The 16,422-nt window shown below is 40.0% G+C and overlaps 2 protein-coding genes and 1 non-coding gene across 4 annotated transcripts in view; 2 read left to right on the forward strand and 1 right to left on the reverse strand.

Moving 5' to 3' along the window:
• The window catches only part of eif4g2b (eukaryotic translation initiation factor 4, gamma 2b), a 31,007-nt gene extending 24,931 nt beyond the window's left edge, over positions 1–6,076 (forward strand). Inside the window, exons 12-22 of the mRNA XM_044356519.1 lie at positions 279–420; positions 614–777; positions 893–1,006; positions 1,403–1,531; positions 1,700–1,804; positions 2,387–2,602; positions 2,732–2,990; positions 3,153–3,357; positions 3,758–3,966; positions 4,101–4,222; positions 4,487–6,076. Coding sequence (XP_044212454.1) covers positions 279–420; positions 614–777; positions 893–1,006; positions 1,403–1,531; positions 1,700–1,804; positions 2,387–2,602; positions 2,732–2,990; positions 3,153–3,357; positions 3,758–3,966; positions 4,101–4,222; positions 4,487–4,552 — 1,731 coding nt within the window. The 3' untranslated portion in view covers positions 4,553–6,076. The remainder of the gene's footprint in view (positions 1–278; positions 421–613; positions 778–892; positions 1,007–1,402; positions 1,532–1,699; positions 1,805–2,386; positions 2,603–2,731; positions 2,991–3,152; positions 3,358–3,757; positions 3,967–4,100; positions 4,223–4,486) is intronic.
• On the forward strand, positions 1,124–1,306 carry LOC122986582. Its single transcript, XR_006404341.1, has one exon. It is a non-coding gene; the product is annotated as a small nucleolar RNA SNORD97 (small nucleolar RNA).
• On the reverse strand, positions 4,935–16,075 carry LOC122985622 (golgin subfamily A member 5). 2 transcript variants are annotated; one of them, XM_044356429.1, is made up of 7 exons: positions 15,939–16,075; positions 14,386–14,586; positions 12,483–12,670; positions 8,706–8,919; positions 8,174–8,272; positions 7,940–8,007; positions 4,935–7,489 (listed from the first exon to the last, which is right to left on the reverse strand). In XM_044356429.1, exons 1-7 carry the CDS (start codon positions 16,026–16,028, stop codon positions 7,327–7,329), a joined length of 1,023 nt encoding a protein of 340 aa, XP_044212364.1. In that variant the 5' UTR covers positions 16,029–16,075; the 3' UTR covers positions 4,935–7,326. The 2 variants fall into 2 exon arrangements, with proteins under 2 accessions (XP_044212364.1, XP_044212363.1); XM_044356428.1 differs by lacking the exon at positions 15,939–16,075 and having other exon boundaries at positions 14,386–14,746.
• Positions 16,076–16,422: the final 347 nt, after the last annotated feature.

The raw sequence follows: 16,422 nt of genomic DNA on the forward strand, positions 1-16,422 counted from the left end.
TAAATAAACATGTGACATTATTACCTTCTCTCACAAGAGTACAAACATCCTTTTTAGTGAGGAGTGTGTGTGTGAGCAGGACAATCTAGTATGCACAGGATGTTATCAATTTTCTGGTTTGATTGCAATCATGTGGTCCAGTACGGAGGTCTTAAAAGCCTGAGTTAATGTCGAAGATTCAAATTTAGACCCATAATAAGATTAAATTCTGGGTTAGAATTGTATGAATCATGTCGTTCGACATTTTAATGACAGCTCTTGTCCGCATGTCCTCGTAGGATTTGGGTGTTTTCATCCCAGCACCCATGTCTCAGGGGATGAGAATGGACTTCTTCTTGGAAAGCCCCTTCATGCCCAACAGAATGAAACTGGACAGAGAGACTCTCGGGGGATTGGCAGACATGTTTGGACAGATGCCAGGTACGGGTTTCCTCTGTGTCTTGACCTATTTAGCCACATCTCATGTTTTCAGGGTTTGAAACGGGACTCGCATTTTTATTCTTACCAGCGTTAAAAAAAAGCTCTTTATGTTTAAAATCTTGACCTTGAGGAAAAACACATTCACCCTCTGTTTGTCTGTCACTAACCTCCTCTATGTGTCGTGCTTTCCCAGGCAGTGGGATTGGAACTGGCCCGGGGGTTATTCAGGATAGGTACTCGCCCACTATGGGACGCCATCGCACCAACCCGCTCTTCAACGGCCACGGAGGCCACATCGCCCCTCCGCCACAGTCACAGTTCGACATGGGGCCCAAGTCTTTTGTCAAGTCCAACCAGGTAATCTAGTTAACAGTGGAGATTAATGCTTTTCTCCAAATCCTCAGGTCACATCTCTGTTTCATCCTTTCTGCCTGCATCTCATCATCCTCTACGCCCATGTGTCTCCGGACAGGTTCAGAACCAGCATTTCCTCAACCAGAACCAGAACCACATGGCCCAGCAGCAGGTCCAGTCCAAGGACATGCCTCCACGATTCAGCAAGAAAGGACAGCTCAATGCAGATGAGGTATTCATTACTACTTAAAGCGGGGCTGCACGATACGGGCATAACGTTGTAGTTTAGTGTATGAATATGTAGTTATGGCCTGAACAGTGCAGTCCTACCTGCTGCTGTTCACTTTTCATGCCCAGTGATTATAAAAAGACGCGTTATTCTGAGGGGAAAACTCGCTACCAGTCTTTTCTCATGACTGTCACTCGTTCTTTGATCTCCTCCATCTTTCTGTCCTCCCTCCGCTCCCGCTCGTTCTGTCTCGCTCAAACTGGTAGCCGGTCCGCTGACTGCGATTATGAGATATGAGGGCATGACTCAAACTAATGCGTAGATACTGGATTTTTTAGAAAAGACACGTGACAAAACCTACTGACTGGTCTCTGGTCATGACACTTTGTGGTCCAGCAGATCAGCCTCAGGCCTGCTCAGTCATTCCTCCTCAACAAGAACCAGGTACCCAAGCTCCAGCCCCAGATCCCCACCATGATGCCTCCCAGCGCACAGCCCCCACGCACTCAAACCCCTCCTCTGGGACAGGTAAGACCTCACACTTCATCTGATAGTTTGAAATGCATAAAACAGGACTGAAGTTTTGAGAGAAAGTACAATGGTTTTATGAAACTAGCACATGAAAGAAAAAGCATTCAAATGTCAGTTTGTCGGTTGAGTTTTATCTGTGTAGTAATCAAGAACTTTTGGCTTCAGCCTCCACAGCTTGGCCTGAAGACAAACCCTCCGCCTATCCAAGAGAAACCTCAGAAGACAAATAAGAAACCACCTCCTGCCAAGGAAGAACTGCTTAAGATGACGGTTGGTAAAACAATATAACTAAAGCTGCAACAAATAGACATTATAGGCCAAGTATACTGATACTCGAATAATTGTTGAAGTCATCAGGCAGCCCTGACTGTAACACAGATATGGTTTGGCACAGTATGATCCCCAATGGATAAATAAAGATTACCTCAGTGTACTCGATACAGACAGCAGCAGTCGGTAAAACCAGAAAATGAGTCAGATCATCAGGGAATAAAAGCTGACTCATCTTTGCAAATTGTAGTTCATTATTGTCGTTGGCTTTTCCAATTAAGTGCTTGTCATTTACACTTATCTGAAAGTAGCATTGTTAACCATATTGCAAAGCTCGCCACTCATAAGCATGTCTAATTACGCTGCTTTATTTTGTAGCTCGCCCAGTTAGCTTGTTTGAATTCGTCACATGTTGATACACTCGCTTACTTTCAGCTCACTGTACTCTGATGATCCTGCTGACTAGACATGAGACTGAAAGCAGGAACCCGTTTGGCACATGTACACAGAATAGACGCTAGCACAAAGAGTTCATGTTTTATGCTGGATAATCAATTTCGCCACATCTTATTTTGGCTTCAGGAGGCGGTTATGACTGAGTACTTTAACAGTAAGAACCTGACCGAGGCTGTGGGCGGCGTGCGAGAGATGAAGGCTCCCAAGCATTTCCTGCCAGAGATGCTGAGTAAGATCATCGTGTGTTCCCTGGACCGTCCCGATGAGGACAAGGAGCACGCCAGCACTCTGATCCACATGCTTCGCACTGAGGGCCTCATCACTGGAGAGAACTTCATGCAGGTGCGAACGGTGTTATATCGTGGTTATCACGGTGGCTCAGTGGTTAACAAGAACATATTTGTCACCGATGAGCCTAGAAAGTCGCTGCATCATCATTCACGCTCCGGCGTTTCCTCCCACTCCCTGCAGGCTTTCCTCAATGTCCTGGACCAGTGCCCTAAGATCGAGTTGGACGTGCCCCTGGTGAAGTCCTACCTGGCCCAGTTCGCGGCACGGGCCATCATCGCAGAGCTGGTGAGCGTGGCGGAGCTGGCTCACCCCCTGGAGAACGGAACCCACTTTCCCCTCTTCCTGCTCTGCCTGCAACAGACGGCCAAGCTGAAGGACCGGGAGTGGCTCACCGACCTCTTCCAGCAGAGCAAGGTCAACATGCAGAAGATGCTACCAGGTAAATCCCTTCCTCTCCCAACATCCACCTCTCCCTTACCTGTCGGTCACAAATCCTCAAAATCCAACTGATAAAATCTCAACAAACTTTTCTCACTGACCAAACAGTTGTTACTCTCGGGGGACCCCTGCTGTGAATAACTGACTTCTTCTCGATTTGTAGAAATTGATCAGAACAAGGACCGCATGCTGGAGATCCTGGAGGGGAAGGGCCTGAGCTTCCTGTTCCCACTGCTGAAGCTAGAGAAGGAGCTGCTGAAGCAGATAAAGGCAGACCCCTCTCCACAGTCCATCTACAAGTGGATTAAAGACAACATCTCTCCCAAACTTCACACCGATAAAGGCTTTGTCAACATCCTCATGACCAGGTAAACATATCGAAGAGTTCTTTAAAATGTATATTAGACGTTCATGTAATGCATGGAACGTTTAGTATCCACCTTTTTATTTCAAATTAAATGTCTTAAATCACTTTATTAGTTCTAAGAAGGTTGAAACTATTATCTGAACACCTCTTGGCTTAGTTTGCAGGATACTAAAAACATTTCACCATTAAAACCTGTTCTAAATTAACTCCCAGGTTTGAGAGAGACAACATAGTAAGCATAAAGGAGGCTGAAATTATGGTGGTGTTCAGTGTGAATACCTCATACTAGTGATGTAAATACAAGGAAGTGCAACTGGATGTATCAGAAATACTTCAGACTTTGGTCTTGGCATGGAAAGGCCCTTTTGTTCACCACTGTCCTCCGGTCTTTTTTTTCCCAGTTTCCTCCAGTACATCGCTCAGGAGCTGTGCATGGTGGAGGGCGACGATCAGCTGGCGGCCCCCTCCAAAGAGCAGCTGGAGCAGGAGAAACAGCTGCTGCTGGCCTTCAAGCCCGTCATGCAGAAGTTCCTGCATGACCATACCGAGCTGCAGGTCAGCGCCCTCTACGCCCTGCAGGTGCACTGCAACGCCAGTGGGTTCCCTAAAGGTACAGTCCCAACACCCCCACCTCCTCCACCACCCCCTAAGACTCAAGACAGACTACTAGAGCTAGACCAGGAAGTTAGATCTGCTGTTATTGACCTAAGTAACAAGTATATTTCTTAAATTCTGCCCACTAAGGCATGCTGCTGCGCTACTTTGTCAACTTCTACGACATGGAGATCATTGAAGAAGAAGCCTTCCTTGCATGGAAAGAAGACATTACCCAAGAATTCCCTGGAAAAGGAAAAGCTTTATTCCAGGTACAGTGATCACATCACACTGAGTTCTCCATGAAGAACCACCCACTACAACCTCAATAATAAACATAAAGTAGAATGAATCACCTTTCTAACAATGTCAACAAAAACTGAAAATGTAGATTCATAGAAGAAGAGATTATGGCAGAGCTGTTGTATTAGATTGCACAGGTGTACCTAAGGAATTGGCCAGTGAGTGTGTATGTACATAATATGTGTGTGTGTGTATATATATAAATGCATATATGTGCAATTTCTTCCTCTCAGGTCAACCAGTGGCTCACCTGGCTGGAGACCGCAGAGGAAGAGGAGTCCGAGGACGACGCAGATTGAGGAAACCAAGCAGAAGCATCATGGTGTAGAAGATCGACTTAATCTTTAACATTACACTCGCCTTTCCTTTTTATTAAACTCCATGCTTAAGTTAACCACTATCATGTGGCACTCAGCTGCTTCTGTCTCGCAAATATAAACCGAAAGCTTGTACCTGTAGGGCCTCATGTGTTACCACCCGTACCGTGACGATAGGCTGAGAAGCATCATTTGATCTGTTGCCTAATGGATGTTTGATTTTTTTTTTTTTTTTTTTTTTTTGGGTCTGTGTCCTGATCAGCTACATGAATTCTGAAGTCTGGAGTGGCTCAACCATGTGGTTTTTTGTTGTTTTTTTTTTTTTTTTGCTCTGACTGTGTTAGGTTTGTAACATTTTTTCCCCCCCCCCACTGTATTGCATGTTTTTCATTTCCACTCAACTTTTACTGATTTGAACTTCCTCCCCCCTCCCTCATAGGAAACAGCTTTATTTAAAAATGTGTAGGATTTCCCCCCCCTCAATAAGTCAAATGAATAGTGATCTTCGCTAATGCTAGTTATAAGCATAGGACCGTTAACTAAAGGTCTCGTCAGTGATCTGCTTTGTGAACTTCATTTAGGGGCCTGGATTCCCTTCCATCATACTCGAAACAGCAGAGAGGGGGGTTTAAAATCACCAGAAAGGCTGCAGACTGATCAATGTATTGAAAATCCTAAATATGTGACGTTCAGCCTTTTTGTTTTTAACAAAAAAAAAAAAGAAAAAGGAAAAAAAGGTATGATTGCAAAGGGGGGCCCACTGAAGTGAGAGCAAAGCATAAGCTGGCAAAACATTTCATAATGAATTAAGGTGTGTGTTTAGTCAACCTATGCTTACTAAAAAAAAAACAAACAAACTGTTTTCCGCTTCTTTTCTTAAAATAAAAGTGCTCTTCATAGTCGCTCATGATGAGCATATTACTCTTTTGTTTTCTCCCCCATCAGGAGATTCTCCCCTTTTTTTGTTATCTGTCCCTTATGTTGTCTATTATTACATGAGTGGTTGCAATACTCATCATCTTCCAAATGTTACCATATTTAAAAAAAACAAAACACACAAAACAAACTGTAATCATTGGTGTGCCGCCGTAACGTTTCAAAGTTGCCTGTGTTTCTACCTCTTAGTTAGATGGGCTTTTGTTTGTTTGTTTTTTGTGCTGGGATAATGAAATCTTACTAAGAAGAACCTAGAGCCCAAGCAAATGCTGAAGTATTTGATTTACTCCTGGCCTAATTGCACAATAAATTTATTGATTGAAGCAGACTTTTCTTATGAAGCTTCACGTGGTTTACAAGTATTAATATTTAAGAGCGAAAGAAACGCACGTTTTTATTAATTCGACAGCCTGAGAAACGTACCTGTTTAAAAGGCGGGATCTGGGAGTTTTCCTCTCTCGCCCAGAGTTTGGAGTGACAGCGTGAATGTGGTCTGTTTTACTTCGAATGCTCGACAAAGGAAAATGGAAAAATTTTAATGTTTTTTTTTTTTTTTTTTTTTTAAATTGGCGAAATGAAAGCAAACAATTTACATAAGTTGTATTTGACCTTCCCCTTTACTAAAATAAGTAACAGCTTAACAAAACGTATGAAATTACAAGAAACATCGACTTTTATCCAAGAACTGTGCTCACAAGCCATGTTTATGTATAAGGCAATGGATTCGGATCATATTAATTACTGTGCACCTATTGCTTTAATGTCAATAAAGTCCAGTTCATGAGCACCAAAATAATTTTTCACTTTTTTTTTATTTACCCAGCTTTTCTTTACATATTCTTACTTGGCATTAAAATGCTTCACACTCTGTCACACACATTAAAAAATCTGAGATGACCACAGTCTGAGTCTCTGTCGTCGGTCGTTGAACGGCTCTAATGAAGCACCTCAGGGTTTGGTGTTGTGCTGAAGAGCGTATGAATAATACATCAGAGCAGTTGTTTATTTTCCTCTTTTCAGATTTTTATCTTATGGTTGTATTCAGCAATTATTAGGTCATGATATAAGCTGTCACCGTCCCCGTATGCCTTAAAATTGATGAAAGGTTTGTGGGTTTAATCCAGGTAAATCCTTAAAATGATTGAAAACTGAAAAGAGGCTTTCAGAGTTTTTAAAGTTTTAATCTTTTTTTTTAATATAAATATAGGACTCAAATTCATCAGTATGCCTGCAGCTCTCCAGACCTTTGACTTTTTTATGCCAACTGAAAACCATGTCCATTCAAAAGTTCAGTGATGTAGTCGTGAAACTGTGACAATCTATCAACAATCTCAAGGCACCAGGGTTTAGATTAAAGAGAATAATTTTGCATTGTCTTCTCCATGTTAAAATCTCAGAATAAATTTAGGCCCTCCATGATGACAAATATTATCTTACAGCCTACAGAAAATGTCAATTATGAGTCCTTGAATATCACCAAACAAAGCCCATTTAAGTCCTTGATTTTGACGTTCAAGTGAGTTTATGAATTCTGTTGATCAGCCACAAGTACAAATACATTTCTGTACATGGCATACTTGTACATAAAATAAATACAAATAATGTAAAGGGTAAAAGAAGCAAAGGAAATACATTTTCAGCGGAAAGGATGCCGTTTCACTGTGGAAGCAGGAAGAGTTGATTGTGACATTATGTTGGTAGAGTGGACCAGGGACTGGAGGTCTCAATGTTCCTTGACAAACATCAATCCGTTTGAACTCATTAAGATCTCTGAACCATCTTCTCGTAAACGCGTAAATGGTGTAAATGTTCATCGTTGACTATTCCTGGTCTGTCGGGATCCAGAAGTATTCCACAACCTTCCTGCTTCTGCGATGGGATGCAGAGTCGGGACGCTCTCCTCCTCCGAAGGCGGGCAGCTCGTCAAAGTGACTCGGACCCAAATCCCTCCCTGTGTGTGGGGCGCACACCCTGAACATGGTCCTGGAAACAAGTTCATTCAAAAATGTATTTGGTGGAGAGAATCCTTTAACAGCAACTTTAACAGCAAGAAGTGTTTCACTGCCCTTGTCTGGTTGAAAGATTCAACTCTCCTGGTCAGGAGGTGTGGACAGAAATGTGCTTTGTACACCTGTACACCGGTACAAAACAGCTACTTATGAAATGAATAAATGACTTGACATTTTGTCACTGTTGGATGAACACCTCATATCTCCAATTTTGGGTTGTAGTTTGTAGTTTTTGCTTTCTATTACTATGAAGGTTTAGGATTTTTTCTTTTTTTTAACCTCTTAGACTCATCTCTCTAAGACTTTTAGGTAATAATAATAATACATTTTATTTCATTTTGGAGATACAAGGTTTCCACCTGACAGCATGATGAGTGAGATTAGTTGATTTCAGCACCCCCTGGTGGCCACAGCACACTATTACCTGGATGAACTCCTCTCAGGCTCGTCAGAGCTGGATTCAGGGGTGGAGATGTACACCGGGTCTCCTTCCTGAACAGAGTCAAAGGACATGAGAACTGGTTGCTTTTCTTTAAAATAACAGTATTAATGTCATAAAAGAACATTAAAAATATATGTGTGGTTCTGTTTGTTTTTTTTTCTGCTGCTGCACAAGTTATTTGATAACTTCATGAACACGAGTTTTAATTAATCTCACCGTAAAATTTCTTGGCATGCCGTCTTGATTTTTGAGAATTTTCACTCTCTGATCACTTTCTGTCATGCAAAGGAAGTAGCTCTTGATGTTGGCCTGACACTGTTGGGAAACATAAAAGTCATTCAACCACAGAAATACATTTTAATATGGAAGAAATTTTTACAGACAAAACTTGTAATTCTCCAAGTTCTATGTTGTTCCTATGCTTTTATTTTAATAAAAACATGTCATTCACTCTTGTAGTAGCCACTGCACACTGATGACAACTTGCAATATGATATATTTTTTTCAACTTTTAACTTCTTCTCTGTGCTGACATTTAAATCACTGTGCAAGATTGTCATTGTGTAATGACAGCGAAGCCCTTCAGGTATATATTACAAGACTTGCAAATGCAAATCAGACTACAATTCAAATCCCTCCAACGACGTCTCAGCTCTCTCCTTCAGAAAACACAAGAGTATGATGTTTTTAATGTTTAATGGTAGTGAGGCGTGATGGACACTAATGGATGTCAGGGATGTTTTCTCACTCCTTTGTTCTGCCTCTGAGCCTTCAGGTCCTCCTGAGCTCTGAACGTGTCGGCTAAAACCTGGTGCTTCTCCCTCCAGCTGAGGCACTCGGCTGTTCTCTCCTGTCTCTCCTTCTCAGCCAGACGTCGCTCGGCGTCAGCCTCCCGCTGAGCCTGGTTGGCCTTTTTGCTCTCCTCCTCTGATGCTATCGCTCTGCGCCTCGAATTCACCTCACTGTAAATGGGAGACTGAAATTACACTGCAGGGAAATTGTTTTTATTCAATTTCCACGTAGTTTGACAAACTCACTCTTGTTTTTTGTCTGCCACATAGGGTTTTTACCCATTTTCATTTCCTTTCCATTATAATTTCAACATTTTCTTATTTTGCGACCTTCATTTTGCAAAGGCGTTCAGCATAAACTGGTCTTGGTGTTTTCAAAGCAGCACATAAATAAGAAAACCTTTCATAGGTTTTGTTTGATCATTGCTCGCTGGTTCTAAAAGAAAATGAAAATCAATCATTTTATGTTTATGTGGATACAATAATAAGCAAATCAAGGCGACACGCTGTTGAAGATGGAAAATGAAAGCCCCTTTGAAGTAACTGTGTCACTCAGTCAGGTTGAGTCTGTTTGGATAAATCTGTACTAACCAGGCACATCTGGATTTAGGAATTTTCCCCCATTATTCTTTGAAGAATCACCCAACATTTCACAGAGACCACCTAAGCTCACATCTGAAAAAGGTGAAGAAATGTGTTTTAATGGGTGTTTAGTTTAAAGGGAGTGTAGCCTTTTGAGAGTCCGCTGTACGTCTTGTGAAACTTGTCTCGGCATCAAACGCTGTCTTTTCAATTTTCATCTTAGATTCTACGGTTTTCTCCTTCACTGTTGCCTCCTTTTATTCCTACCTGTGCTTTCTTCTTCCTCTTCCCTCATGTCCTCTACTTTCTTCTCAGCTCCTCTGTCCTCCAGTCCAGCTTTCATTGATCCTTTGCTTTCCCATACACAGAATACACTATACTGAATGGTTTTTGATAGCGCTCCTAAACTGGGTCTGTCCTGACTAACGTTATATCTCAGCTGATCTCTACACCACTGGTTGGGCTTTGATTAGGCTTAAAGAACTGTTAAGTGAAAGATGATAATTGATCCACTATTGATGGAAGTTGGAAGCTCCAACTGACCTCAACGGTGTCTGCATTTCATTTTTGTTTACAGCTGATTTTCAATTATCCTTAAAGTGATGCACCTTCAAACTAAGAACTATGTACTCTTGACATCGCCTCGGGCAAAAAAACAACCTTACAATTAGTGCTCCGTACTCAAATTGAGTAAATTACAGCCTAAATAGAGCTAACTTACATACAGTTAATGTATGATGCAGTACTGGGTGGCCCAAAATGGACCTCAAAACAAGAAATCACTTACAGTGACATGATGCTGACATAAATCTTGTTAATGTGATTTCTTTTTATGGGGATTTTCCACACAGTAACATAGCTTACTGTTTAGATTTATTGCTTCCCATAAGCAGAGTAGATTCACTATATTCTTTTTTGATAAGGGGCTACAATCAGTCAACTTTGCTGTATAGATTCTTCCTATTTTTATACAAGAGGCGGGTGACACTTTGTACCGAAAACATGCCTCCACCGGCTCCCTCGACATTGTTCCAACTTCCTTTTTAAATAAGTATTCCGTACTATCTGCCCAACGTATGGCCGACTTATCAGTTGGGAACAGTTCATATTGTTCAGACTGTGCAACTGATTAGTTTCAGAAAGCAATCATTCAGCCACTTTGAAAAAACAAACCTTGACCCATCACTTCCTCTTTTGTACATTAAACATACACACGACTCAAAAATCCTCTTGAGAACACAGTCATTTAACACCCGCAACAAACATAATCAGAACTTTAGTATCTTATATAAATTCCAGTCATGGAAACTATTATTTTTAAGATGTTTAAATGATAATTTAATTCAAATAGACAGTTAAATAATGCATTCTGGCAGCAGCATTTCACACAGCTGTCAATCATGATTAAGACGATTAGTTTTGTAAAATACTTTCTTTAAATGCTGTTAAAAAGATGCTATATAAATTAAGTTTTATTGTTATTTATTATTACTGACTAATCCATGCTCATGTCTCATTATTATTCATCATTTCAGTAGTTCTACAGTATGTTAGTCTGTCCTTGAGTGTCTTACCTCTTATTTGTCAGGTAGATAATTTTACTCCATGTCACTGGTGAAGAGTTTTGGATCTCACTGAAAAAAAATTTGGCGTACCCCAGGGCTCTATCCTTGGTCCTATTGTAGTTTATTTTGCCACTTCAAGGTTATTTCTTACAGAGATAACACACAGTTGTATATTTCTTTCAAACCTCATATCCTCTGCACACTTCTTATGATAGTTTAACAGGTCATACACAACTCCAAATGAATGTTAGTGTTGCTCTATGTCTTCTGGATGTGTAAGTAAGCAATTACTTGCTAACATGTTAGCCATAAGAACTTTATAAGCCAGTGTTACAGTGTTGACTGTGCATATGTCAGCAGGTACTGATGTTTTTTTGCCCCCTAGTGGCCTAAAATTGATGAATGCAGCTTTAACATAAAGCCATGTAATGGATATTGTCAGGTTGAGTAGCAGGCTCATATTATTAGGCTCACATCATGAATTTCTTTCTTCTTTTGGCTTGCTGATAGTGGACAGGTCTCATCAGATAACTCAGAGACACAGGTGCATTAAGTATTCATGCGTAGCAGCATTCAAAGAGTCAACTTGGTTAAGCCACAGTTGGACTGTGAGATAGAGAGCATATCCAGTTAACCAAATGACATGACGGGTACATCATGGCGATGTAACCTGGCAACCACACGTATGTCGGGAAAATGTAACCAGTTGTGGCAATGTGAACGGTGACATTCCAGGATACGTCGTCTGCACATAAATTGATCATGTCGACAGTAGTTCAACTCAACATCACAGGTACCTCCTCTATTGGCGTCATGTAAAGGTAAATGTGATCTGACTTATTTAACAGATGGATTTTAGCTGGTTAAACACAGCTGCAGCTAATATAATAATAGTTCATTAAGGATCCCTTTTGGTGTGCGATTTTAAAAATTGCTTACAATTGTCAATGTGCATATCAATGACTGATATTTGTCAATGGTTTAGTTGCTTATTTAGAGGCACACCTAAATCAAAGTGATATATACACCTGTTTGCCTACTTGTCTTCTGCTAAGAACAGTTAAGTCTTTACCTCCAGACTGTTTTCTTTTGGACTAACCACAAACAACAAAACTGCTTGTTGGCCATTGACACCCACTCAAGGTAATCCCCAAACAACCCGCAGCCAGCCCATCTTTCTTTTCTTTATTCATTACAGTTTTCTATCACACACATGCAAGAGAGTAACATCTAGTAGGTTAAGCCAGGCTCCGAAGAGCTTTGTTATCTTTTTATAGCAAGAATTGATCAAAAAAAGTGTTTCAGTCTCTCGTCGTATCATTGCTAAAATTATATTGCAATTATATTGTTTCTTCTTGCTTAGACTGCTGTGTAGTGGATCATATTGGTCCAAAAATTCTGTTGCTCAACTTATTTCTTCTAGTTCTTATCATACCTGAAGGAGAATTAGAGAAATAAGGTGCATAAATATCGTCTAAGTGGGGATAGCATATTCTTTCCTTTTGCAGTCCTATTTAATGGTGTATTTTTACATAAAACCCTTGTCTGGTGCAGCTTTAATGTCAGCCAGGTGCCAGTGAAACTCACCTCTCTTTAATTTGGACATTCTCCTCTGTGATTTGTCTCAGCTTGTGTCGGAGGTCATCTCTGTCTCCCTCCAGGCTTCTGTTCTCCTGCAGCAGGGCCTGTTTCTCTCCAGACACCCGGTCCAGCTTCAGCTTAGTTTCAAAGTAACTCTTCTCTCTTTGTGCCAGTAAAAGCTGCAGATCGGTGTGCTGCACAAAGAAGAGCACATGCAAAGTTAATGCCACAGGTCATAATTGAATTGATTCAGTCCACCGATAATGTTACATCCTGTTTATGCCCTGGCTGATTTGAGTAAATTGATGTCAGTAATGGGGAGAGGGAACTCATCTGCAGTTCATTACCCTCCTCATCAACACATTGTAATGATGATTTATGATTTTTTATTAGATTATTCAGTCATTCATTATTTATTTTCGCCCCCCTCATCTGGAGAAAGTTATGGGTTTCTTTATTGGCTTTCAAAGTTGAAAAACAAATTGATTTTTACAGTTTTTGGCAATGGGTTGTCCCAGTCTTACATGTCAGACCTTTTAAAGTCTTTTAAAGTCTTCTGATATGAAGCTGTTACTCAAGCCGTTCCTGTTGTGGCTACCTGAACAGCCTCCCCTCTTAATATAAATAATATATTAGGTCCCCCTTTACTCAGAAATGTGTTCTGCTTATTGTTACTTCAGTTGGATGTTTGATCTTCACTCTGCAGAATGATGTGTGTGCAGAGTTTGACACTAGAAGGCTGTTTTCACATTCATCTTCTCAAGGGAGAAAATTCCTCTGTTGTTGCCTTAAATCTCAGTTTAAGGTGTCTATGTTACGTGGAGACTTGAAACCTCCAGTGCAAGTACACTAAGAATACATTTTTCAAATGAACAATATTTGCATATTTGTAGATTTGGAATTTTTCAGCAAGGGAGAAGGTATAGATGTCATTTTAAGGATTTTAATGAGTTAGATGAAAGTATTGGGTGGAAAAACCATGTTATTATTTAAAGCAGAGCACTCTTATGTATCTTGAAACATGTCTGGATAATATTTTTAGCTTTCTGACCAGTTATGTCCCAGTTTTGCGTTATAGTCCTTGACACTGTACATCATTTTGGGCAACGTCCTCATGACATCCTCAGCATTTCCCAAGTCATGACAGTTCTAACCTGCATCCCAACCTGCTCCCTTTTTGTATTTGTTGGCCCTCGCTGATTGGCTGCCTTTTACTGACCTCTGCTTCGAACAAAGACCAAGTAAACTCTATTTTAACTATATTTATTATATATTTTTTTATTATTTATTCATTTTACTATATCTAATCTACTTTTTTGTCAATCAGCTTATTTACCATGCAGCTTTTTCAGTTTAGTTTTTGCTTTGTGCTTTCTGTGAGGATTACTTCTGTATCATGAGTTGTTGAAAGCAGCACGCATGAAAACAACTTTGAAAAAAGTATTAAAGTATTAAAATAAATAACACCCATTTGATGGATAGTGTAGTTTGTTTGAATATACAGTATATTTATGGTGTGTCTGATCAAAATGGATGCAAAAAAAGTTTCCACTTTTCATAAGAATTTGTATTAATAATATAATTAATTACTACAATTCTTATATTCTCAGTGAGGTTTTGTCAGTATATTTATATTTGAAAAGTTTCTGTTCTATAACTACTGAATATTTTACCACTATAATAGAAACACTGACTGATGAATTTTGGGATGACTGTAATACAACTTCTTACCCTGATGGAGTCATGATGGAGCATCCAGACCACATATACATTACATGTACTTTGGTTACACACTAATTGCTCCCTCTAATTATTTTGTTCTGTTGCTAACGAGCTGTTTATGGGTGAGCGTGCAGATCAGCTGACAATATCTGTGTCACTGTGTGTGGGTGTTTGTGTGTGTGTTAACCTCTTTTTTAAGCTGCTGTAGTTCTTCACTCAAGCGGCCCCTGTCAGCCTCAGCTGCCTCCTTGTCCCGCTGGCTCCCGAGGGCCCGGGCCTCAGCCAGGGCCCTGCTCTTCTCTGCCTCCCCTCTGGACTCATCCGCTTGGTCTGCAGCCCGTGAGCACAACGTCGCCCTCTGCTGGCTCGTATACAGCCTCTGCTTCAGCTGATGTGGGTCAAAGGGAGCGGTGAGTGTAAACTGTAGTGACTGGGATGTGTGGTAAGGAAACAGTAGAGGCTTTCCTTTGTTTCTTGTTATGTGACTCTGACCACTCAGCTGAAGAATAAGGGTCAGCAATGAGCTACTATGTGGCATGAATGGTATAACATGGAACTACTACATATATTTATTTATTTTACTTTATTTTTTTGCTATTTAAAGGTGAAAGTGCACATAAATCAACAGCTAATTTGCACCTATAATCCTGATTCAATTCAAAATTGACAAATGAATAAAACATTTCCCACATAGCAGAACTACAATCAAAATAAGAGGAAAAAAACTGAGAAAATGTATCACAATTCTTTGTCCTAACAGTTTCCAGTTTCCTAGTTCCATGAACATAAAAAACTACATTTTTGGACACTTGCTATCTTCATTATGCATCATCACCATCAGCTGAAAGGTAATTTTTCCATCTTAATAAATGCGGACCAATGCATTGTGGGATTGTTAGCAGTTGTTACCACTTTTTTCATTCCAATGTGGAATTTTTGAGGGCACTATATGGTGGATAATATTCTAAGGACTTTAAACCAATAGCTTACTGTTTGGTCAACTGTTGATGTATTTTACACCTTGTACTTGTACTCATGTGGACTTTATGTATACTAGATTAAACACTGTGTTGTACAGTACTTCCTTTGGTGACTTGTTCTTTTATTAGTAACACTTTGTGTCTTTTTGGCATTGGAGACATTTCATTTAACACATCAGCATTCAAGAAAGACGACGTGAAGAGATTTGTGTTTTTTGACTTGATGTGTTTTCTAAAATGTTGGGTTTTCTGTGTTGTTAATTTGATTTATGAAATGTTAATGTGTTTGTGCATCTCCATCTTCTCACCCTTTATCCCTTTGTGTCATAAAAATAGAAGATTTTTGAATATAAAATGCAGAGATGGATAGAGGGCTTTGCTGACAGTAATCAAACCAATGCCCTCATTTTTATGTCGTGGTTTATCGATCATTCTGTTACTAAGTTACTTATAGTAAGTTTGCATTGACAGAATAGTTTAGTCAATATTTGAGGCTAACAAATATCTTTATGACTGAAATAAATTGTAGCTTTCATTGCAAAAAAAACAGTGTCAAACTGTATAAACTTTATAAATGGCATAAAATATATAAACCTTTTTTTCGTAAAGATCTACATAATATTTGTTTATGTCGGTGGGTGGTCGTTTAATGATAATCTATACGTTCTTCTTCACTTCTTATTAGTTACCAGGAACGTCAGGCCTTCTTATCTCTTGAGTGATGTGCTGTGTAAAACTACATACAGTGTTTGAGTTGTACCTCTTTGACTTGAGCCTGCAGCTCCTGGTTCAGGTTCCTGAGATTCCTCATGGTCAGCTCGTTCTCTGTGCGCATCATGATCCGCTCCATATGAATCTCATTTGATAAGTACTTGTTTTCTTTCCTCAGATCCTGGCATTCCTGAGGCAAGTTTGTGTTATTAACGATGAGTGATGTGGAACAAAAACAAGAGTTTCATTCCAACGATGATAAAATGATGGATTACACAAAATTAACAAAAATTCCCGGCAATGACCTTTCCTTAATGGCTTTTATGTGAAGAATGATGAACTTCTCTGGATGTATAGTGCTTTGAAACTTAACTGTTTTACTACATCTAAATAAGCTCAGACTTCAGGAGACTAACTAGCCTATTTTGAGATGTAAAACCCCTGGAAGTGCCTTGCAACTCACAGACGCTCACATTTAGCAGCAGCAAGCTGCAGATTTTTCACATAAGTGAGCCAACAGCTGTCAATTAGTT

This window comes from Thunnus albacares, chromosome 7 (assembly GCF_914725855.1).
Source record: "Thunnus albacares chromosome 7, fThuAlb1.1, whole genome shotgun sequence".
Lineage (NCBI taxonomy): Eukaryota > Metazoa > Chordata > Actinopteri > Scombriformes > Scombridae > Thunnus > Thunnus albacares.

Excerpts from the sequence above, each read along its gene's own strand:
- LOC122985622 (XM_044356428.1), bottom strand. The coding sequence starts at position 14,736 with ATGCCACATAGTAGCTCATTGCTGACCCTTATTCTTCAGCTGAGTGGT. Across the intron at positions 8,008-8,173 it reads GCATGCCAAGAAATTTTACG|GAAGGAGACCCGGTGTACAT; the intron begins GTGAGATTAATT and ends GACTCTGTTCAG. Across the intron at positions 7,490-7,939 it reads CCTGAGAGGAGTTCATCCAG|GACCATGTTCAGGGTGTGCG; the intron begins GTAATAGTGTGC and ends ACTTGTTTCCAG.